Source organism: Stylophora pistillata, chromosome 8, assembly GCF_964205215.1.
Source record: "Stylophora pistillata chromosome 8, jaStyPist1.2, whole genome shotgun sequence".
NCBI classification, from domain to species: Eukaryota; Metazoa; Cnidaria; class Anthozoa; order Scleractinia; family Pocilloporidae; genus Stylophora; species Stylophora pistillata.
This window is the reverse complement of record NC_142526.1, coordinates 22,358,062-22,382,004: the sequence shown is the minus strand read 5'-3', so window position 1 is coordinate 22,382,004 and position 23,943 is coordinate 22,358,062. Positions and strand designations below refer to the sequence as shown.

At 38.8% G+C, this 23,943-nt stretch overlaps 3 protein-coding genes across 6 annotated transcripts in view; 2 read left to right on the top strand and 1 right to left on the bottom strand.

Annotated features, from left to right (window-relative positions):
• Window positions 1-9: 9 nt before the first annotated feature.
• On the top strand, window positions 10-8,626 carry LOC111325261 (threonylcarbamoyladenosine tRNA methylthiotransferase). 2 transcript variants are annotated; one of them, XM_088730793.1, is made up of 12 exons: window positions 10-186; window positions 717-1,041; window positions 1,278-1,459; window positions 2,080-2,128; window positions 2,835-2,955; window positions 3,458-3,561; window positions 3,805-3,971; window positions 4,414-4,559; window positions 6,192-6,372; window positions 6,470-6,532; window positions 6,714-6,797; window positions 7,985-8,626. In XM_088730793.1, the coding sequence occupies exons 2-12, from the start codon at window positions 771-773 to the stop codon at window positions 8,285-8,287; spliced, it is 1,671 nt and encodes a 556-aa protein (XP_088586919.1). In that variant the 5' UTR covers window positions 10-186; window positions 717-770; the 3' UTR covers window positions 8,288-8,626. The 2 variants fall into 2 exon arrangements, with proteins under 2 accessions (XP_088586919.1, XP_088586918.1); XM_088730792.1 differs by having other exon boundaries at window positions 11-186; window positions 759-1,041.
• Window positions 8,336-13,366, bottom strand: LOC111325260 (uncharacterized). The gene is made up of 5 exons (XM_022929036.2): window positions 13,028-13,366; window positions 11,637-12,284; window positions 9,878-10,423; window positions 9,251-9,564; window positions 8,336-8,850 (listed from the first exon to the last, which is right to left on the bottom strand). The coding sequence occupies exons 1-5, from the start codon at window positions 13,221-13,223 to the stop codon at window positions 8,707-8,709; spliced, it is 1,848 nt and encodes a 615-aa protein (XP_022784771.2). The 5' UTR covers window positions 13,224-13,366; the 3' UTR covers window positions 8,336-8,706.
• A 2,286-nt stretch (window positions 13,367-15,652) lies between these two features.
• LOC111325264 (endothelin-converting enzyme homolog) overlaps window positions 15,653-23,943 on the top strand; it is a 32,399-nt gene continuing 24,108 nt past the window's right edge. The window contains exons 1-2 of one of the 3 annotated variants that reach the window (XM_022929045.2): window positions 15,653-15,846; window positions 17,678-17,932. In XM_022929045.2, coding sequence (XP_022784780.2) covers window positions 17,713-17,932 — 220 coding nt within the window. In that variant the 5' untranslated portion in view covers window positions 15,653-15,846; window positions 17,678-17,712. Of the gene's footprint in view, window positions 15,847-17,677; window positions 17,933-19,957; window positions 20,505-21,473; window positions 21,799-23,943 lie in introns of those variants that run through there. The other 2 variants (XM_022929040.2, XM_022929044.2) reach the window with 2 other exon arrangements.

Genomic DNA, 23,943 nt, shown 5'->3' with positions numbered 1-23,943 from the left:
GCGCAACAATATGGCCGAGTCATGTGGAGTTGGAGGATCTGTTGGCTGATCTTTGAATGCCCATTTATCTAAGAGGAAATCTAATGTTTTCTTCTTTATTGTAATATGTGATACTATAGAGCTTTCGTAGAGGAAAATCTCTTTTGGTTGATCGAAGAACTTGTGAGTGATTTTGCCGCTTTTAAGGTAAGCAACTGCCTGATAAGTTAATTTTGCTTTTATTCGAACTTGAGTCGATTGTGTTGTGTCAATTCAAAGTTACGACAAATTGGCCCGCGAAAATTTCAGACAAACGACTAACGAATGACGACGAATTATTGATCGGAATTCTTTCTAGAGCTTACAAAGTTATATTTCGGGCCTTGGTGTTCAAAAAACGGTTACTCTTATGTTCATGATAATCAATTTCGAATTATGGAGGTTAGTACTTGAAATAGATTTTAGATCGTCGTTTTCCCAATAACTTTAACTCGTTCATACGAATAGAAAGGCGCAGATCTGTAGAAAGATTACAGGATAAGAAAACAGGGTAGCGCAATAACCAATTCGACAATTACAACGCCACAGACCTAGATGTGAGTTGACAAGGATGCTTTCTGGTCAAAACAGATAGTTATTAAAAATGAAATCGATTAATTTTGATAGATTTCAATGAGTCTTGATTGAAGATAATTCAAATATTTCTAACAATTCTGTTGCATCCTTTTGATATCCAGGTATGTTTTGTAACCTTTTACTCTTCATGGTTAAATTGACAGGCACATTGTAAAATGCCATCGTGTGATTTGGAGGTGTGTGACATTGAAGATGCTGTGAAAAAAGATGATCTTACCCCTAATGATCGGATCACTCCAAGGGGAGCTGTTCTTCCAAAGGCAAGAGTAAAATCCCCAAGGAACAACTTAAATGAATTGCCTGTGGGGGACAGTATTATACCAGGAACACAGAAGATTTATGTTAGAACTTGGGGATGCTCCCATAACAACAGTGATGGAGAATACATGGCTGGACAACTTGCTGCATATGGGTATAAAATAACAGGTAATGTTATGATTTTTCACCAGATGTTTGTAGATGTTTGAGATTGAGTGATGTTTGCAAATAAATAAATAAATTAATCTTGTGGTGTGATTATCCAACTGGGTATAGTTTTCATAGGAGAAGGCTGTTGTTAGTGACAGTGAATCACTGTATGCAACATTCATCCAATTGTTACACTCACCTTGTTAGTGATGGCATTTTTTGTTTGTTTGTTTATTTGTTTGTTTGTTCTTTAGATTATTCTGAAGCAGCTGATCTCTGGCTACTTAACAGTTGCACGGTGAAGAACCCTTCAGAGGATAACTTCCGGAATGCCATTAAGAGGGCCCAAGAGCTTGGCAAACACTTAGTTGTAGCAGGCTGCGTACCACAAGGCCAGCCCAAACACCAGTCGATTAAAGGAATAAGTGTGATTGGGGTATGTTCACTGAAATGGTTTGCAAGCTTACTCTCTTGGCTTACAGTTTCTGGTAGTGACTCTTATAGAGAACACATTATCCCACTCTCCTAAAATTTACTGAATATTGGATTTTTTTTTTTTTTTCGCTTCAAAAGAAGGGCAAATAAGTGAAATTTATTTAGAGGAGACCGAACAGTGTATTTGTTTTTTTTATTCAATGATATGCAGTAGTTACATTTTTGTGAAGTTTCTGAATATCATGCTTTGATTATTATATTAACTTTGGTAGCTTTCAGCTTGTAGAGAGAGACTGGAACAAAGAGAGCAATTAAGAATGTTTTTTTTTTTTTTTTTTTTTTTTAAGTGATGTATTAATTAATCCCCACTGGTAAACTAACTTTAACTATTGAACATCAAAGAAACTGCAGAGAGAAAAAACTTGTATAATAGATGTCAACTTGTTGACAAATCTTTAAGACAACTCAACTTGCAATGCCAGCATTTTTGTCCTAAATTAAAAATTTATTCAGCCCCTGAAGGAAAGTGATGCCTATATCTGTACGCATGTATTTATTTCTATAGTGAAACAAACTGTGACAATGAACTTGTTTACTCTAATGGTGATTAATTCTTTTCAGGTACAACAAATTGACAGGGTAGTGGAGGTGGTAGAAGAAACATTGAAAGGTAAAGCGAGCTTCTAATAACAGCATGCAATCCTATTAACCCTTTAACTCCTGGAAGTGATTAACATGTAACTTCTCCCTAAAATTTCTATACATTCTCCAGTAAACAGGTATTTGGAATACTGAAAGTTATCAGGTACATGTAGAAGTTGTTATCTTGATAGTCTACATGTAATGCTAAATTCTTGTCACTAATTTACAAGGAAATGTGTTAGCAGCTAGAGGCGAGAATTAACAGTCAGATCTTGGGAGTTAAAGAGTTAACATTAGTTTGTATGATTGATTGTTGATTTTCATTTGTTTGATGTCTACCTAAAATATTCTTAATTTTATTATGTAATGATTGTACACATTGAGCAATGTCAAAATACTTGAAACTAGCCCTCAGATGGGTTTAATAAATTATGAGCCAAAATAATGACCAGCTTCCAAGTGGCTTTTTAGCTCAGTTGGTAGAGCACTGCACCGGTATCAGAGGTCATGGGTTTAAATCCCTTACAGGCCTGAATTTTTTTCAGGCCTTATTTCCACTACTACATAAGTCAGGTTCTTAACTGCAAGGATCACTTTCATACATTTTCATGAAATCGCAGAACACATAAATTATATGATTTTCATAAATTCATATTGATTTACTTGAAACTAAATTATGCAGACTTTCCCTTTTTTAAAGGTATCAAATTTTGTCCAATTGCAATGCTTTGTAGGTCACACAGTTCGCCTTCTTGGTCAGAAGAAAGTTGGTGGAAAGAAAACAGGAGGAGCTCCTCTAGACCTTCCAAAAATTCGAAAAAATCCTCTAATAGAAATTATAGCCATAAACACTGGGTGAGTAAAATAATATATGGACATAAGATAAGCCCTATTGGCCCTGTAACTCCCAGATCTGATTGTTAACTCCCCCCTCTAACTGCTATGCGTTTCCTTGTATATTTTACAGTGTATACTATAAGAATGGTATTAGATCAGGATAACAACTTATACCTGATCAGTTTGCATAATTTATTCTTACATGTATTACTTGTTTGCTGGATAATGTGTGGATATTATCGAAAAAAGCCACTTGTTAATCACCTCTGTCAGTCTGCAGAAAAGGAGATTGTAAGATTCATAAAGGGACAAATTTACTGTAGAGGTTCAAATTATCACCAAGGTTACTCATTACAGTATAGATGTTCTGGGTCAAAAAGAGGCACTGGTTTTAAGAGGGCACTTATTTGATTGTGTCTACATAATATGGCATGTACACTGAGCCATATACTCCCTGTACATACTTGTTTGACATTAATATTGATGTGATAATAATATTGATACATGTAATTCTTTAAAGGTGCTTGAACCAGTGCACTTACTGCAAAACTAAGCATGCGCGAGGTGATCTGGGCAGTTATCCTCCTGAAGAGATTATAGCAAGGGCCAAGCAAGCCTTTGAAGGTAAAAGGAAGTCTGCCATGTCATTTTGATTTCTTATCTTGCACATACAGTAGTGTTCTTATATGGTTATTATACATACTCATGCAGAACATCAAATATACCGGTACTTGGTTATGCACAGAGCATTTTGAAAATTAATACAGAACTTTTGCTTAAACAAGAGTTTAGAATGTTCATTAATTTTTATTTTAATCTGTGAATACATATTTGCATTGAAAATCATCCTAAACTTGCTTCCTTCAGAGGGAGTTGTTGAACTGTGGTTGACCAGTGAAGACACAGGAGCTTATGGCAGAGATATTGGAGTGACATTACCTGAGTTGCTGTGGCAACTTGTAGAGGTAATTCCAGAAGGGGCTATGTTGAGGATTGGAATGACAAATCCACCTTACATTCTGGAACACTTGGAGGTAAATGCAGTATGATTTGTCAGTCTACATATAGGGAGGTAGCCAACATTCCTACATGCTAGCCCACTGCAGGTCAACCAACCAACCCCCCCCCCCTCCACCACCCCCTAAGCAATTGTTAAGGTGCTGTGGAATTTAAAATCCTGGCTGGAGAGAGGCAGTTTTGAGGTAAAGCTTTTTCCTCCCAGACACAATACAGGGACCCACTCAAGGTTGAAATACAAGCCTCTTTATTCTGAGCCTAGAAAGCTGAACCATCAACAGCTGCAGATCACGTTACAGTTTGCACAGTCAAGAAAAATACACCTTTGTTTACGACATTGATGTGCTTAAGCATGTCTGTTTTATTTGCTACTATTCTGTTGCACAGGTCTTTATCACTTCACCCGTGCAGAGATTGATTGCACAGCTTTTACAATGTTTTTTATCCCCTTTTGTTCAGGAAATGGCAAAGATATTGAACCATCCTTGTGTTTACAGTTTCCTGCATGTTCCTGTTCAGAGTGCATCAGACAATGTTCTCAGTGACATGAAAAGAGAATACTGTGCTGATGATTTTCGTCATGTTGTGGATTTTTTAAAAGAAAAGTAAGTCCTCTTGATGGAAATAATTTAACCATGTTTCTACCTTGCTGTGAAGCAGAAGGTACTCATGAAAGAGATCTTTGGCAAATTTTTATTTGGCAGTTTTTCCTTAGTCCAGTCATTGTTTAGGGGATACATTAGGTTGTCCTCTACTGAAAACTGGCTCTTCAGGGTTTGTGAAGGATTTACTAATTGTCTCTGAGGAGTTACTAGCAACTAATTACTTGTTACAATATCACCCCTGAATCTGATTAAGGTCATAACAATAAAGATCACCAACAAAAGAAGCTCTTGATTTCTAACAAATTCTTCAAGTCAATGCCTTAGGAGATGTACACCTGTATAGAGAACAGTATCAAGAAGTCATGCATGCTGCTGTTATATAAAGGAAAACTTGCTAAATTGTAAGGCTTATTATTGCCAGATTTGTGATGAGGATTTGCGAGTATCTGGGTGCCCTTAACCTTTTACACCCTAACATCAGTATGCATATTTTCCAAACTGTTCTCTACGCATTTCCTGTGGTGCCAACAAAGAGAATTGATTCACGAATCAAGAGCTTCTTGAGTTGGCGATCACTTCCTTTATTCTCGTGACCTTACTGTTTTACTCAGCAGTGATAGGGTAAGGAGAAACTAGTAGCCAGTCATTCTTAGGGGTTAGAGGGTTAAAAACACTTGAAGCATTCAATTTTCCCATGCCCCTTGAAAGTCCTCGAATTTAATTTTCTGTTTTCAAGGACTTGAAAACCCTTGAATTTAGACACAGGTCCTTGAAAATTTCTGAAAAGTCCTTGAAAATAAGTGCAGATGAGTCAAAGTCGAAGTTTTCTTTTGCTTTTGGTGTTGAAAGTGTAAGTTTCTAGCAAAAATTGCAAAAACGAGTTTTCCTTTCAAATCCCAAGTCCGATTATCTGACAAGTGATTTTTATATGTTTTGTACCTGATTGGTGCATTGAAATAACCTTGGTTACCTACCACGTGATCACTGTGATGTGTATGCTTGAAGTTACGCTCATTGGAATTTTTTGCCACTTCTATTTAATGCAAAAGGTCCTTGAATTTGAGAGCCAAGGTCGTTGAAAATGATCTAAAAAGACCTTGAAAGTCTTTGAATTGGGTTCCTCAAAAAGTGCAAGAACCCTGAACATTTGGTTCCAATCATGAAGAAAAATTGTCATGGAAATCCTTTTTGATCGTGTACATGAAATGATACCTGCTACATATGCATTTGTTTATTTATGATATCAGAAAATGCGAAGAGTGGACAAAGGATCAGTTTGTTTTGAGCAGTGTTACCATCACTCTTGCATGTATCTAGTATTTAGTGGACCTAGATCTTGGCGAATTGTAACGCGATAAGTAAAAAAAACAAAAGAAAACTACAATTAATACAAACATTGTTATCAGCAATGGAGCAAAAATATCTGTGGCATACAGTGTACAATTGAGTGTAAATGACATTTTTTTTTTTTTGTTACTGAATCATTGTTTTCCAATTTTTTCTCAACAAAAAATATGGAAATATCAAATAGAACTAGAACCAACCATACAAGGCTATTCGATTCTCTTCATATTGTAAGCCGGCTGTACAGAGTGCAAGCTCAAAGCTAAAGCGTTTGAATCTAATCCCCAGGGTACCAGGGGTAACCATTGCAACAGACGTGATCTGTGGCTTCCCTACGGAGACCTGGGAGGACTTTCAAGAGACAGTGGCTTTAGTTGAGCAGTACAAGTTCCCCAGTTTATTTATTAATCAGTTTTATCCTCGTCCTGGGACACCTGCGGCAAGGATGAAAAGACTGCCGACAGAAGAGGTACATGTACAGTGCACTGGCTAATTCATTGTTGCTGTCAGCAATGGCTAGGGGTGTACTTTCATGCTAACTTGTCATTGGGTTCCAAAATATTCAGGTTAAGAAGCGAACAAGGGAAGTATCCAAAGTTTTTCACAGCTACCATCCGTATGATCACAAGGTTGGCTTGTCTTAAGCGTTTATCTTTTTGCTGCTATTTTTTTTCGTGTATGTTTGTTTGTTTATTCCCGTATTTTGTTTATGTTTGTTTGTTTGCTTGCTTATTTTATTGCTCTGTTTTGTGTGGTGGAACAGAGAGCCCGATGCTGTGGTGTTATTTGTATTCTTGTGTTTCTGTTAAGGTGGGTGAGCATCAAAAAGTTCTTATAACAGAAGACGCAAAAGATCAAGCTCACTTCGTCGGTCACAACAAATATTATGATCAAGTAAGCATTACCCATTTCTCTGTTTCTCTGGTTGGTTAACTAATTTATTGGTCAATTGGGTATTTTCCTTACCACGAGTCGAGCCTTTCTTCTTCACGTACATTGTGAATGTTAGCCCTTGATGCCCTCGATGTCATCTTTCCTTGCATGTTGTTTGCTGCTTGGCGCTTGCAACTTGCCGGGTGAAGCCTCTGGACCTTGGGCGTTCAGTCGTCAATCGCGTCATTAGGGAGCTTAAGATACAGACGTTTTCGGGGCGACGGCGACGTGACAACCCAGGTAGACTGGGCCAGAGGTTGCTGTTTTCGTGCCATAATTTAAGCTGTTAAGATTCTGATGACGGACGGCCGGCCTTTTCGACTTCGACGAGTTTAATTAATTGTTGCGCTTTATAAATTAAGGCTTTTTTGTCGTAGCATGGCTACGTTTGAAGAATTCCGCCATCTCTTCGTCCTTTACTACGACGCTAATCTTATTAGTGATGAAGAGTTCTTGGTTTTGTATGAAATGTTTCCGTCTAAAAATCTCAATTTTCCATATGAAAATGTTCATAGATCTGAGGTGTACGTTTTTTGGGTGCATCTACGAATTGATAGAGGAAATGGCAGCAAGCAAAAATTCCCTTTTATGTTAAGAATTCAAGTACTGTACGGGTACGTGCCCAAAACTTACCTCGACGATTTGGACTTAACTGTTGCTTCGGTCATTTTAACCAAAGGAGAAAACAAAAGGTCTCTTGAGTTGGCCGAGACATCGTGTGATGATTTGTGCGAAATGTGATAATGCAATCACTTTAATACAAGTGACAAAATTGGCAGTATATTAAAAAAACAAACAAGATCAACTCACGTTTTCACCACGACGGCAAACTCACTGATCTCACGTCGCCGACGTGAGGGCGACGGCGGGGCCGCATGCGCAGTCAATCTCGCTCCAATCTTAATCGGTCTCCACGTCGCCGTCGCCCCGAAAACGTCGGTATCTTAAGCTCACTATTGTCACTCTTCACCGTTGCCAGTCGTGTCATCATCGGCTATCTTCGGTCGTCGAATTTTTGTTACTGGTGGTTTTCTTAGAGGCTGAAGGTTTCAGATGGCCTTAGACATGAAACGTGGAATAAACAGTCTGTTTCGCTCTTTCTTTCTCCTGGAAACTGCAACTTAACCAATCCTTGCTCTTATATTTAGGTTCTCATTCACAAAAGTGAGGGTGATCTCATGGGTAAAATGGTACAAGTAGAGATCACATCTGCAGGAGAGCACTTCCAAATGGCACGTGTCCTACGCCATACCGAGGTTCATTCACCTGGTCTGGTCGAGCCGTTACCAAAAGGTGCTGTCAGCGGTGATCGTACTACGCTCACGTCCGAAAGAGTCGTTCAGGGTCAAGCAAGTCGTTGGCAGCAATGGCAAAGAGCTGCAGTGGTTGTACTTCTAGCAGTTGTTTTAGCGGATGTTTTGAGAATTTTGTATTTATGGACCAGTCAGTGAAATTGTGATGGAAATACATTTGTACAAGATTCACTATTTACAAAGTGCACCAATCTGAAATTTTTATGAAAAAATAGCCATTGCTTACACAAAAAGATTGAAAGTGATTACAAAGAGTAGATTATTTCTTCTTTGCGTATCACCGAGGCAGCTGATGCATTGTTGTTGGCAAAAGTTGATAAGTTGATTTCTTGTTCGAATGCGTATACCAGTAAAAAACTTCTCCACAGGGAGTGATATACTCTTTTACCAACTTTGGATGGTAAAAAAAAAAAATTGAGTGAAAGCATTGTACTTTGTATTTCAAGTGAGCACTATAAGGAATTCTTGGTGAACCTACGCCTTGTTTGAGTTCTGATAAAACAAAACAATCTCTCATACCCATAATTCAGTATATACACCCGTGGTTACTCAATTCCCTATTCTGTTCGCACAAATATTTCAACTCTCATACAAGGATAATTCGAATACGTGACAGGGTAAAGCCGGATAAATCTTGCTCGAGCTGGGCTCCGAACCACATGTTGGACAATGGTGTTCTTATCCGTGTTTCGTCCAAATATCTGCGGCAAAAGGTAAAGTACAGTTTGAAAAGTAGCTACCGTTGTTTTCAAACTCGTCTTACGAAGAAATGAGTCGGAGAGTTGAAAAAAATTACGAATGTTCGCTTAATGAAAAAAGCATTAAAATTGTAATAGACTCGTCAATTTTATTAATCACCCAAGAAGGAAAATCACACCAAAAATTGACCTGATTTTTCTGAACTTCACGTCGTTATCGTGACGAGTAGAACACTAATGGACGAATCAGATCTCTACCTTTCAGATCAGTAATGCGATTTTGTAATCCTCCCGTGTTTTAGACATGTCTTAATTACAGTGAATAATGGTTGGGGGGTGTATACTTCGTGTCAGCTCATTAATTCTCTGTACTTGTAAAATTACCTAATTTTCTTTTCTTTACCTTATCTTTATTGGACTCTTTGTACACCATCCATTGTATCCCATCGATGGACAATTGCAGTTTGTAGCTTGTAACGTATGACCCAGTGAGTTTCCCTTGTGTTGCTACAGCACAAACAGAGTAAACCTCGCCCATGTCGATTTGAAGGTAGTCTGTCCTGTTAGTTCTGGTCTCAGGACACCATCCTCCGCCTCCTCTTGATCCATTAAGTCGTCCGTAATACGCATAGTAACTTAGATAATGTGAGCTTGACGACATCCTAGCATCGGATATCTTGTTTATGTCAGCCACTCCCACCGGCGTACAAGCTTGGGCTGAGAGTACAGTTAAGTTTTCATGTCAGCAACTCGGGTGAGAGACAGTTTAAAGTATGCCCTTAAGTCAGCAAGAGCGCATATCAAAACTTGTATAGAAATCAAACATTACTTTCTACTTTCAATCAAATTATAATGAGGGAAGTAAGGAGAAAATGAACTGATCTCTTGAGGAGTGAAATAAACAGCGAACAGGCCAAAAAAAAAAAAATTGGAACGAGGCTTGGCTGAATTCCCACGCGAGAAATAGCTCCTTACGATAAGGAAAGTTCAATCAGAAAATAACATTAGTTAAGTGGTCTACACAGCATACCTGTCAAAACTGTTAGCTGCACGGAGGTGGAGGTTGTAGATACACCAGCTGACGACGCCACACAAATATATTTACCAGAATCCTGAGAATTGACTTTCCAAAGATTCAGTGTTCCATTGATGCTAACATGCGATCTTCCAAGTGGTAGTATGCTATTTTCCCTCAACCAGGATACCTTGGGCGTTGGCTCACCTCTAGCTTCACAGCGTAAACTAACATTTCGACCAGTATTTACAGAAAGCTGTGGAGGTGGTCTGGTGGAGATTACTGGATCATCGACAACGATTAGATGTGTTATGGCCTCAGCGACCCCGATAGTGTTAGTAGCCTTGCATTGGTAAAATCCCGAATCTTTCTTATGAGTGTTTATGATCGAAAGTTGCCCATTCCTGATGTCTCTCATGCGTGGATGTGAGTCAGGGATTGATATCTTTTTCCAAACGATGTCTGCCGCTGGAAAACTGGCAACAGTGCACTTTGGAAGCTTGATTGTTTTACCAACTGCCACGTAGGAAGGGCCCGCTCTAAGGGAAATTTTCGGCGAGGCTGATTCAAGAAAGTAAATGAGGAAATAAAAAATTTTACAGATATTTTTGCTGTAAAATGTAACTTTTCCGGGAGCGCCGAATTTTTTGTGAATGATAGACGAGACCGCACGCGAAACAAACAGTGTTAAAGGAAAACCCACGCAAATCTGATATGAGTGAGTGTCTTTTATCCTTCTCCGAGAAGACAATGTGTAAGCCAGGCAATTTGAGTAGAGTACTGTGTGGTACGTTAAACCTTTAACCCCTTAACTTCCAAACTGATCTGATTGTTAATTCTCCCCTCCAGCTGCTACACATTTCATTGTAAATTAGCTTTGAAAATTTGTTGTTGAATCAAGATAACAACTTCTTCCTGATAAGTTTGAGTATTCTCATGGCCCGTTTGCTGGATATTGTATGAATAGTATAGGGAGAAATTACATGTAAATCACTTCTGGGAATTAAAGGGTTAACCCCTTAGAGTGATTAGCATACAATTTCTCCCTAAGGTATAATCCCTGAATCAAGCTGATTAAGCCCCTGAGAATAGAGAAAAAAATCGCAAACTCAAGAAACTCTTGATTGTTTGATTAATTCTCCTTGTACTTACAATAGGAATTGTATGGAGAACAGAATAGGGAATATGCATACTGATATTGAATCATTTAACAATTATTCACCGAAGGCGAAGTGGATATAGCTGAAGGATTCCCGAGAAGAAGTCGAGGAGATTATTCAACAATATTCACCAAGTTAAAGGAGAATAATTGTTTTAGTATAATCGCTTAGATGCTTAGTCGAATGCTGCTGCCAATATTCGTTTTAATGTTGAAACCATTCTGTTTCAATTGTTTTGATCACTCGTATCGAGATTAGCAGCCAGTTTCCACTAGAATTTGATAGGTTAATTGAATTCAATAAGCGAAAACTTCATATCTTTCTTTAAAAAAAAATGTCACTAAAAACTTAGTAGCATCTTTTGCGCTTATCGGAGTGAATTTTCTTTATCGCGTTCAACACTTCCTCGGTAACACTGACAAAACGCGAGGCAATCATTTAAAAATTTAGAGGTGATTAAAGCGAGATATGACGCAATCCTCGACCAATCAGAGCGCGCGCATCCGCATAATCTTCGGAGCAATCATACTAAAAAGGGTTAGAGGCTTAAGAGGGAGTAATGTTTACTTCCTCAAGCCTCTGCACTTACATTACAGTAACACTCTCTGACTTACTTTGAACCACGACCTGGGTGATCTTTTCATCATTCCCAAGAACATTGCTTCCCACACACTTGTAGGTGCCGGAGTCTTCTGCGAGCACACCATGTATCTGCATCACTCCGTCGGCGGTTGTCTTCATCCTGTTTCTAGGTAACGATCCTGTCGTCTTTGACCAAGAAAGGTGAGGTTTAGGATTTCCTGAAGCAGTGCAGGTAAGTGAGACGGTGTCAAATTCCTTGACAGTTATTTGTGATGAAGAAATTGCCACCTTTGGGGTGGAAATAGATTCTCCTGGTTCGCCTTTAATTCCTGGAATACCCGGCGTCCCGATGTCTCCCTTGATGCCTTTTTCTCCTCGTATACCTGGTGGTCCTTGCTTACCACCTCTACCAGGCGGCCCCATCATTCCTTGTACTCCCCTCTTGCCCACTCTTCCTCGGTTGCCCTTGTCGCCCTTGGGTCCAGTTCCGCCTGGTGGTCCGGGTGGCCCTGCTGGGCAAAAATTTCCGTGTTTTCCTTTCCGTTGGCAGATCTTCATGCTTAAAGTCACGATGTTCTCTAAAAGTCCTCTTACATTCGCCGTTTCATTGCTTGAAGAAGCCATCTGACTAGCACTTCTTGGGAATCTTTGATGTAGAAAGTTTGCGTGTTTCCGAAAATCTGCAACTCATAATATTTAAATTACTGGTTAGAAAATTGACATTTCGGTCGTGCGATAAAGGAGGAAAGTCATTGCGAAATTTATTTCAAAGATTTTCAAAGTTAAAATGAGAAGAAGAGATGTTCACGTGACAGAAGGATGAAAAGATAATCTAAAATTTGGCCACGGGCCAGGGCATAAAGACTGAGATCTGAAGAAAAATTTTCTGTTTGTGGACGTGGTTCACTTATACATTGAAATAAAACACGCCCTCTCTGGAATCGTAACTGTATTGCACTTCTTGTAAATGCAAAACTGCTCACTCATCATGAAACATATAATCAGTCATAGTGCGAGGGTCAGACAGAGGTAAGAATAGCAGCTTCTGTATCAAATTATTTCAAAGCATAAACTTCATGATGTTAGGCTCAATCGCAAAGAGCTCAAGTCTGTTCGATTTTCACATTCAAAACATTTTTCCCCTCCTTCGCATCAGAACTTAATATCTATCTTAACCGTAAAAACTGAAACGTGGGAGTAGAGTTACGAGGATCAAGTGATCATACCTGGGAATTTTTAATGGCGCCCTTTGTCTTCGTAAATATAACTCTGTCAATGTTTATTACTATTTAACCATGTTTACCCCCACTTTGGTCGGTCACAGTTCGCCGACAGTTTGACTTTAGCCACGAACACTATCATACATTTTCACTATTCTAGCACGGGAGACCTTATCTAGAAACACACGATAATCGTCTTTTACCTTCGTTCGAGTTCAAGTTCTCCCTCGCTATCTTGTGTTTCATCAGAGCGACGACTTCCTCAACAATATCCAGCCTGCGATCGTGATCATCAAACTTCAGCTCGATTCTAACGAATCCAGTGGAGTAAAGGATCAAATAGAAAACAAACAACACTGCGCCTGAGCTCAGCGAAGAAGCCGTATCCTTTGCAAACATTTTGAACGTGATCGAAAATCCAGAGGAGTAACCCGATCATCTTAAAATTGATACTGCGCTGACTGAACTGAACTGAACGTCATGAGCTCAAGAATTCATATGAAACTCGAAGCTGTTTTTCTTGAGCTGAGTCCCAGTGCATAATTGTTCTCAGATCAAAACTTCTAGACTGGCTTGAACAAACAGCAATCCGTTACACGCGACGATGAGGAAGGATGGAATCAGAATGCTTTTCTCTTTTTTTAGCCATCTTTTGTATATTCTCGTTAAAGGAGGAGTTACTGAAAGTCCCTAAAAGAAAACTACAGGCGTTAGCCTCGTTAGGCCCTCGCGCGGTGGGCCAGCAAGACCGATACAACACCCTGGAGTATTTTTATTGATACGGACATCATCTGCCAACCTTTTTTTGTCGGCTACCTTGGTCTGGCAATATTTATTGATGTGTTCTTGTAGAGGTGATTCTCTCAATGATAATAAGCAATGGTATCGCCCATGCACACCGTAAAGTATCAAGTGCACTCCCCCGGCCTTTCCCTCCCTTTGGGGATCGTATAATCAAGCAATTCAAAGGTTTCAATCAGTGATTATCTTTTTGTAATGGATAAATAACTAAAAGAAAGGTTGACACAAATTTCTGTCTCAGTTACTCTTTTTTGGTCCTCAAACTGACTCTCACGAAGGATACTATCGGCAGGGGCGATTCATCTGCCTCAACCCGAACGCTTCAAAATCATTAATTAAGGTGAATATCAAGGAAATTTTTTAAATCTTAATGGGATCAAATTCGACAAGATAAGATAAGATAAGATAAGATAAGATAGTTATGTGGATAAATAGTATTTATCCAAGAGCATTTAGCCTACTAGTTTACAATGCGCGCGTATAAAAGACTTGTGTAAGGCACAATAGCAAATTCTTATTATGGTGCTTAGCGATAAGTAAACGGTACAAGGTTTCATTCGTTTGTCATACTTCTAAAGTTATTCACATCACCAGTAATACTAGCATTGCGTGGTAGATTATTTCAAAGGTGGCTGGCTATGGATGCAAAGGAATTAAGGCACCACTTGCTATTAAAAGAATTTTGCTGAAGCTTAGTGGGACCTCTATGTTTGAGTCCAAGAATGTAAGAACAAGGGTTGGAAAGTGAGAGGACAGTGAGGGGATATATGCTCGACCACTCGAACTAGTCTGCCAACGCAAAGGCGAGGATGTTTACCTTTGGAGCTAAAATATGAGAGTGAGGGATTAAAAATTAAGATCTCATGATAAGTTAAGAAAATGCTTCTTACTCCTTGTTAATGGAAGTCGGAAACGATACACTCGACCACTCTACCTGTTCTGGCGACGCAAAGACGATGAGCTTTATGTTAGAACCCAACAATCAAAGAAAATGTAATTAAGAAATTTAGAAGATATTTTTTTCTTTTTTTTTTTTTAGTAAGATAAGAGGATATCTCTTTGGTTCTTTTGGTTGGAGTCGACCAACGGACATGCTCGACCACTCGAGCTAGTCTGCCAACGCAAAGACGAAGATCTATAGAAATTCTTGGTCCAAAGAATTAAAGAATAAGGGATTTAGAATAAAGATTATATCTCCTTGGTTTAGTAAAGTTAAGATGATATATCTCTAGCTCTAACACTAGGAGTTGACGAACGGATACACCCAACCACTCGACCAAGTCTGCCAACGCAAAGACAGAGACCTATGTTAGGACCCAAGAATCTAAAAACTATTTGTACAAAAATGTTTAAGACTTGTTTCTTTTTTAATGAGATAAGAGAATATTTTATTGCTTCTATCGGTGGGTTGACGGGGGTTGACTAACTGATATTTTCGACCGCTCGAAATAGTCTGCCAACGCTAAGACAGAGACCTGCGTGTTTGGAACGAAGAATTTAAGAAAGAGGGATTGAAAATTTAAGATAATATCTCCTTGATTTAGAAAGGTCAAGATGATACCCTCTAGCTCTATTAGTGGGAGTCGACAAACGGATACACTTGACCACTAGAGGAACTTCCCAAACGTGGACGTGCTGGTATTTCCGGTCGTCGCGGCGATAACCGGAAGTACGTCTGCGTTCGTTAGCCACACTTATTCCGTAAAGATTTACTATATTGAGCAACCTGTTGCTTCGTTACGCAGTAATTTGGTAAGCAAATAGTTTGTTCAAGTTGATAATTAAACAGCCTAGTGTCCAAATACAACTTGTCTTCGAACCTACTTTGTATAGAATTTTGCGCTTTTTGCTTGATTGTTCGCTCCACCATTCAATAAACCACTGAAAGTGAACTTGCCAATAGGACTGATGATAAAAGTAGTTAAGGCCTATTTGCCACCCGTATTGTGTACATATCTGTTCAGTGGCCCTTACAGTTCTCCCACCATGCATGTTATTTTAAGAGACACGACGGTAAGTGATTGATTTTAAAAATAAGAACTATAAATATGTCCAACCGGATTTAAACCCCATTCCTCTATAAATCTGACCAACACATCAACTGGCTTGAAGGTAAAGCTAAGCTGGATCTAACTATTCAAGAGTAGCCTATTGGCTCTTTCTTGGTTGGTAACTCCATTTGACGAAAAAGAAAAGATCTGCGAACACAAGTCCTCAACAGGTAAAGAAAACCTAACACTATGACACTAAACACCTGCTGAACCCTTTTTTCTTTCCTTTTTTTTATTATTTGTGTTCTTGAGAAACTCATTCAAACGAAAGTTCCTTTAGGGAATATTAAAAAGCGATTCATCTGTTTGATCTCCTCGTTGTAGTTAGAGAAACATATAGGTGTCGTAAGCAGGATCGCTTTAGTGACAGCCACTGTACCTCTTGTGAAATTCAGCGGTATAATTGGAAAAATCAACCGCCGATTTTGCTCACGTTTGGAAGTCTCAGTTGCGTTATACGAGCAGAAGCTGTTTTAAATTTTAAATTTCTAAATTTTATTGAATGTGTAATTGATATTCCAAAGTTCACTCACTTATTGCTAAAACGCAATTGAAAACAATGAGCGTCCCTGTCAACAATATCCGCGGGCTATTAATGTGTATAGAGGTAACTTGGTTGGCACTCTAAGCACTCACTTGCAGTTAGTTACAGATACCTACTGAATACGAAAGAAAGTCTTGCGTTTAACCCTTAAAATGAATTGCTTCTAATTTCTTCTTTCGGTATTACCCTTCTGATTTCAGAAGCTCCCGATTGCCAACTAAATTCTCCTTGTCGTAACCATAGGATACGTATATAGAACAGTATGGAGAATAGGCATATTGATGTTGGGGTGTAAAATGGTTAATTATAAGTTGCCGTAGGCTTGAGAATGTTAAAATGATATGATAAATCAGCGATCATTGACGGCTGTGGGGCTCCTAAACCCACATCGATAAAATATGAGGCTCAAAGTACAGTGGCAAAAGTTCGGAGACGTGTACTTTTTTTCTTGCCTGTCTGCTTTGATATTCGTCTTCCCCTTTAACCCCGTGAACACTGTTGAGGTTTCTGTATCTAATTAAGTTTTTTGAGTTGAGTTCAAAAGTTCAAAATTTTTATTTTTCATAAAGGAACAGGGAAAAAGAGTTGTTGCTAAATCGGGTGATAGTCTCTAAAATTAAACTACTTCGTCATGGATCATTATTTCATTCAACATCCTCAACACTCAACACAAAAGGGCCTTTTGTTCCAACGATCAGGTCACCCCTAGGCCTGATAAAGGCACTAGACAGGAGTGTCAAAACGTTGGGTGGATGAATTGTAATTTCGGTTACATTAATTAAATTTTTAAACCAGAGTAGCATCAAACCATGTCCTCAACACTTTCCTCTCTGATTACACAACCTTGGCCGGGCGTTTCAACTTTCCAATCTTCTTGGCCCCCACCTGTCTGAGTACTGCTTTTAATCAACTTATGATGGTTTGGATGGTGCTTGATACAAGTCTGATTAGTCCAGATATAGTTTGACTGGCTAATGTCCAGCAGGCACAACGAGTCAGAAGTCACTTTCCTGAAGACTAAGGCAACAGCAAAAGTAGAATTTAAAGTACCAAAAATAGTCTTTGCCACTCACAATCAATAAAGCCCCGAGTAGAATTGCAAATCTATTTTGTCACGATAAGATTATTTTTAACAGCTTCTTGATAAGTTAAGGTTTATCTTGAATTGCGATACAAAGCTGACACTGTAAAAGCTGAAAATATCACTTAAATTTCTGGTTACACAGACGGTGATCTGCACATTAAACGCGTGTGTGAGAGGGTTCACGCGCAAATAATCACGCGCAAGCTGTGCACGTTGAATATCTCGATTCTATTTCATTATGACGTGAACAGCGATGAAAAGTTTTAACCACTGACTAGCACGGTCATGACCTTTATATAAGTGGTCCATGGAATCCCCAAGCGTCTCATTAGCTATCTTAAGCGTATTTAAGACAACCGTATTTCTGTTCAAGGAGTGGCAAGGTGTTAGTCAAGCCAGGGAAGAAAAATGAAGGTGTTCTCAAGCAAAGGTGGCGTTTGCGTCTTTCTCCTCGTCGTTCTGGCTGCTTCCATGATATTAGCAAGACATATCCAGAAAGGTAAACCAAAGAAAAGTGGACCAAAGAAAAACGCACCAGCTATAAAGGACGCACACCCAAAGCGCAAGGATCATAAGGAGCGTGGAGAAAACAAAGAAACAAGATTGAAACAAAAGATTCGTGCCGAAGGTGAGTGCTTCATAATTCGTAGATGCTTGGGAGATTTTCCATTATTGTTGTCAAACGGAATTGATTGATCTTTACATGCCCGTATAATCCTCCAATGAGCACAGCTTGGCTCTCGGAGTTTACCGAATACCATGACTTCAAAAAAGCTTTTTTGCTATTTTTTTTTTTTTTTTATTTCCTTAAGTTCAAGGCAATCATTTATTTTCCGGTTAAAAAACTTATGCACTTTTTTTTTATAAATTGTGTGTACCTGGAAACCGTTCCGCGTGAGATGTTGACTAAAGGTGTCTCCGGTTTCATTACTTTAAATAAGGTAAACTACCCTATTTTTTATTGCAACGCTCAGCTTTCATCGTAAAACAGTAACTTAAAGTAGCCAGATGTCATCAAAATATATACGGGATAATTACATCCAACGATCGTCAGCAAATTTCTTTTCCCATGAGATGGTATCATCCTGCACACATTTCAAGTAGCTTTTTAGGGTGCAGTGTCAAGAAATCAAAAGTAGAATGGACTTCTGTGCGGTTCTAGTGGTGGGGAACCTTCCCTAACAGATTCACCAGTGGGAACAAGAAGTTCCCTGTTTATCAAGTTGAAAAAAAGAAAGGAAAAAGCTTGATTTTGGAATTCCATACTAGAATAACTGATTATTTTAGGAGTGCAAGCGCTTCTGTATTCATTTCCCAAAGTATAAAAAAACTTCGTAGCTACACAAATGTGGTCAACGCTAAAACGGTTTGCGTGATACACTTTGCGGTACACATTGAATCACTGTTGCGGGAGGCAACCAGAAACCGGAGGTCTTAAAACGCCAAAGTGGCCTTCTTGCTAACATTTTCCTCTAAATTTAAACATTTTTTTTTAATTAAAGGGTTTACGTGCGTCTCGTGCTTTTTCATTTTTTTGTTTTTTCTAATCTGTATATTTGAATTTCCACTTATCCAATTATTTCGCTCAGAGGGGTGCACGATAGATATTCCCCTGCATGTGCGCTGTGCGTTTAAAGATCTGAAGTAAGCCTCATACAGGTGTGAGTAAAGCTTAGCATTTTCGAGTTCTGTTTAACCATAGAGCCAAAAAAAAAATGCTCTTGGACACAAACTGTTCCACACAAACACAATCACAATGAAGCTGAAAATGTCTAGCTGATAATTTTCTGATCACTCGAAAGCTTTTCCATCAAGTCTCGCAAAAAACGTTTGAATAGCTAGACCAATAAAAAAAGGACCACTGTCTCTCTTTTGATGCAAAAATATGAGCTGGAACTATGGACTACAGTATTTCTTGATACGAAAGTTTATTCAATAAAGTACCATGATTAAAATAACCACGGTTTAAAGGAAATTTATAATTAAAACGTAATCACCTATCAGAATTCATCTTGAGGTAATTGAAGTGGCCTGAGATATTGAAAGATCTAATGCAGCCGGGAGAAATATTTGGACGAATACAGCGCGTTATGTAAGGTTCGAAATTCTATTTCATTATAACTTGATTACCTAACCACGTTCTGCGGGTTCAAGCGAGGACGACCAATGGTAAACGCTTCACAGTTCAACTTCGAAAACGACCGTTTACAAGTCGTCTTTAATAGCTAAAAAGCAAATTAAACTAAACTTACAGAAAAAAAGTAACAAGTTTAAAGGAAGTCTAAGATAATACAGTGTAAACCACGTATTGGATACAAGTAACCTGGGGTTAAAATGTACGTCATTCTATAGAATATTTTTGTCAGGAAGATATTTGGTTAGCAAACTGAGACAAAAAAAATCGTTTACACGAAAAATCATGCAAATAACTCCCACGTACAGGTACATAGATTTGGTCAGTGTTTCATTGTTTAGCTGCTTTATTCTGTTGTGGTGACGCCATGCGAAGAAACTCCATTGTTCACTCTCTGCCTTGATGAAAGCAGATAATTAACAAAACATACATAGATCTTTTTACACAAAAGGCACTATAGTAGACTAAGCAAATGTTCTCTTACCGATTGGGAAATTATCAAGTCAATGATGAATTCCTTCAGAGTCATTGTCGCTTACATACTCATCCAGGGAATTGAGCAGAGCTCTCGCCGGCGCAGTCTGAGCTATACAATATAAGTCGTTTCCTCATCTTTGAGGCCGCCCTAGACTCATGCCTTTGTGAATCAGTCGTGTTGTTCACACACAAGATTCCAGAGATTTTAAGCACAGCAACATGTCCCAAGCCAAGTACGTCAAGAAAACTGATTTTGGAGAGGGCGTTCGTATCGAACAAAATGGCGGTGGCCTTGAAAATGAGAAAATTTCGTTTGAAAGAAAACGTTCGAGACAAGAAAAGGTCCTGTTGGTCATGTTCTTGGTTGTTTTGGTTGTTGCAATCATTTTTGTCGTTCTGTATGCCTGGCAAATTACCAGCCAGAAAACCGAAGGAGATCACGAAGTCTCGTCTAAAACAACGAAAAGTCCTTCCTCAATGAAGAATCCTTCAACAACGAAAAATCCTTCAACAACGAACAATCCTAAAACATCATCATCAACAGCGGCACCAGTCTGCTATTCCTCAGACTGCGTAGTGACTGCTTCAGGTAAGCAGTATTATGATGAAGTAAAACTAAAGGATACAGAGACACCCCTTAAAAAATTCGTTACAGTTGTGATGTAACTATTGTGTGGCTGCTAGTTCCTCAAAGCTTCCCGACATGATGTTGGGAAGAACAAATGTCTGATGAAGTTAAAAGAAATTTTTCCTCGGCTATATTTCCACTATTGAAATTTCGTAAAGATCCACCTTTGTTTCATCGTTTTTGCGCTTATGAAGTATTAAGGTGTCCACCGTGCTTTGGTTTTCTTTTGTATGCTCATTCAGCTACTTAGGTTAAATTAATCCTATTGTTTGGTGATATTGCTCGAAATAATCCCAAGTAACTGGCTAGCACCGTTTTACTTTGTTCAACTGAACAAATGTTCAGTTAATGGAGTGTAACTGTTAATTGGAAGTATGTACGCTAGTTTTCGAGTAATCTTTTAATTTGATATCCTGCAGAAGTTATGGTTTATGCGAGCCATGCAGCGCATTTTCTAAACAAAGGCTAGAAGAACAGCATAGATATTATTAAGCTAAAAGCTCTTTTTTTGCGTGACTTTTTCAACAAAAATGAAATTAAATGAAGACTGCATCGTTACCATTGTTCAAATTCATTTGCGATTGCATAGTCGATTTTAACACCTTGTTCACCAAGGTATGTAAGAAGCAGTTGTCATGGTAATCATCGAGTGGATTTTCGATAACAGATCGCACCTTGAAACGGAACGCGTATCAACCCCAGTGACTCTGTTTTCGGACGCCCTCGTCGGCTCACGAACACGTGTGAAACCGGAGAACTTTTCGAGTAATTTATAGTCTGTCTTGCCTCCGTTGACATCTATTTTTCCTTCACAAAAACTACAGTTTACAAGGTAAGTTACCGTTGAAATTTCACGCACATAACACGAAGTTTTCATTGTTCAACTCAGTTTCCGCTAGCAGGCGCGGTGGCCAATGAACCAAAACACATCACTTACACGAGTTAGTGACCTTTAAAAACCTGGAAATTTGTCAAGAAATGTCTGGAGCAAAATACCTCAAAGTCTCGGACTCTGTTGAGGCGATACACGTTCCAGGAGAACTTGAAAGCAACGAGACAGTAACGTTTGAGAAGAAACAAAGGCCAGGAAAAGAGTGCCTTGTTTCGGCAGTTTTCATGATTGTGTTGGTTCTGGCGATAGTTTTCATAACTTTGTTCGTTCATCAGCTTTTTAAAAGCAAATCCTGTAATCTTGAGGGAAGAAGAAAATATGAGACAAACTGTCTCTCGTCGGGCTGTGTTCTTGCTGCAGCAAGTAAGTTTATTCGACAGTTCCTAGATCGTTTTGTATTTCATTGCTTATAAGAGCAGATAATATGTGACCGGAAAAACAGCCTGGGGGGAAAAGAACAATCTCGTTGTCTCGGTTCGATTTGTTAGCGTTAAAATATGTTTAGTGCACAGCATGGCTCGCCCAAAGATGTAATCTTTTTGTAAAGACCCTAGGATAAATAGAAAATCTTAGTCCTCCAGGTGAGATCAAACTCAGACCTCAATCAGATTTCACCCTCCAATGCCCCTGCTCGAGAGCTACATTTCACTCTATGTTGAACTTATAATAGGTTTATTAATTCGTGACAAGCGTGCTGCATACTTCAAGGATCAACAACGTTCTATTTACTCCATTTAACTGGAGAAAATCGAAACAATAAGAGAACATTCAGCTGAGTTAGAAGCCGAATGAAAACTAAAAGTGAAGCGTATAGTAGTGCCTTTTTGATGTTATTTAATTCATTGCTCGCCTCGCTTCGTTAATATTCCGTTTCGTTTTCGATGAACAATTGAACTTCGCCGTCAGGTTATGAAGAATTAACTTAGTACGAAACTATTTGGAGGGTAGACGGTTTTTCAAAACTCCTCCAGGGGTTTAAAGAATTTTAAAAGTTTTTTTAAAAGTTCTCAGTGCCATGCATGTCCCTGTGTCCTCGAACGTTCTGGAAATGCAGAGAATATCTTGAATATTTCTTATAATGTGAGATTTATAACGGTAATTGAGATAGGATTAGCTAAGTTTTGGATGACGAGTCGTTTTAAATTTTTTCCGAAATCCTATTGGCGCGAAAATGTGGTGACAGGTAGAGATTTTAAGATTTAAGTAGCGTCTATATTTGCATTCGGGGATAATATGAAGCAAAAACCAGCTTTATCAGACTGCTAATTTTTTCTGATTCTGACTGCTGACGGTTAAATTTTGGGTCTGACGGTAATCAGGGAGATATTTCTTCGATGAGTTTAAGTAAATATCAAGTGTTTCATCAATTTCATCAATAAACCACACTGATAAACCATGTGGGGTGTTAGGATAAACCACGCGGAATGTTGGCAGAACACCTTAAAAGTTTGTAGACCACGAGACGCAGTCGAGTGGTTTACAACTGAACTTTTGGAGTCAGTTCTCCCAACATCCCAGGTGGTTTATTAACCGATAGAAAGTGTGGTTTATCGGCTTTATGTTATAAATATGAGTGAGGTTGGTTAGAGAGAATGATAAATTTAATCTTATTTTGTGATCAAGTCGACGTGATTCTCATGAAAACCGCCAAAAAATGCGATGAATCAATCAAAGCGCCGGAAACTGAATGATTTTTCAGCCAGAAGAACGAAGACTGTGATGAATTTATGAGGGGGGGGGGGGGGCATTGGGGTTTGGGGTTTTGCGGTTTAGGCTGTTTTTTGGATCGGTTTTTCGGTTTTTGTGCCAAAAAACGTCGGTTTTTCGGATTTGTTGTTCATTGCGTTTTGCGGATTTTCCGTTCTCAGCATTTGGTTTGCGGTTTTCGTCAAAAATTTTGAAATAGCACATCGAAATTGGCATCCGATGTGCTATTTCTGTTTTTCTTATTGGGGTTCTGGTTTCTTTTCGATCTGAGCAACAGTTATACGCCTCTGCTGATCTCGAATAGCCGCGAAACCTACGTTGCTCCACTTGTATCAGATCGATTAGGATTTTGACAACTGAGACGTGCAAATTGATCGGTTTAGACGGTTTTGCATGCGGTTTTAGGTTTTGATCGCATTTTTTTGCGATTTTGCGGTTCCTAATAGACCCTAATGCCCCCTCATTTAGGTAGTTTGGAAAATATGGAATGCTGGAATCCGGAACCCGGAACCGGAATACTCGGAATATCCGGAACCGGAATACTCGGAATACCCGAAATTCCCGGAATGACCGAAAAATAACAAATTAAAAAAAATAATAAAAGTAAATAAATAAATAAGAACATTGATGATTAAAAATTAATGGTAAATTCACAACTTAATTAAATAATATAATACGAAAATTTTCTCTGAGGGTCTCGAAAAAAAAAAAAAAAAAACGCTTACCGGCACTGTTCATGGAGATGCACGTATTAGAATTAAAAAAAGTCTGCGTCAGGCCAGTAGCCCATACAGCCTAAGC

Excerpts from the sequence above, each read along its gene's own strand:
- LOC111325260 (XM_022929036.2), bottom strand. The coding sequence starts at position 13,223 with ATGTTTGCAAAGGATACGGCTTCTTCGCTGAGCTCAGGCGCAGTGTTG. Across the intron at positions 10,424-11,636 it reads CACCCAGGTCGTGGTTCAAA|CCTCGCCGAAAATTTCCCTT; the intron begins GTAAGTCAGAGA and ends TTCTTGAATCAG. Across the intron at positions 8,851-9,250 it reads AAGAGTCCAATAAAGATAAG|ATATTTGGACGAAACACGGA; the intron begins GTAAAGAAAAGA and ends CTTTTGCCGCAG.
- LOC111325261 (XM_088730793.1), top strand. The coding sequence starts at position 771 with ATGCCATCGTGTGATTTGGAGGTGTGTGACATTGAAGATGCTGTGAAA. Across the intron at positions 1,042-1,277 it reads ATATGGGTATAAAATAACAG|ATTATTCTGAAGCAGCTGAT; the intron begins GTAATGTTATGA and ends TTTGTTCTTTAG. Across the intron at positions 4,560-6,191 it reads GTGGATTTTTTAAAAGAAAA|GGTACCAGGGGTAACCATTG; the intron begins GTAAGTCCTCTT and ends TCTAATCCCCAG.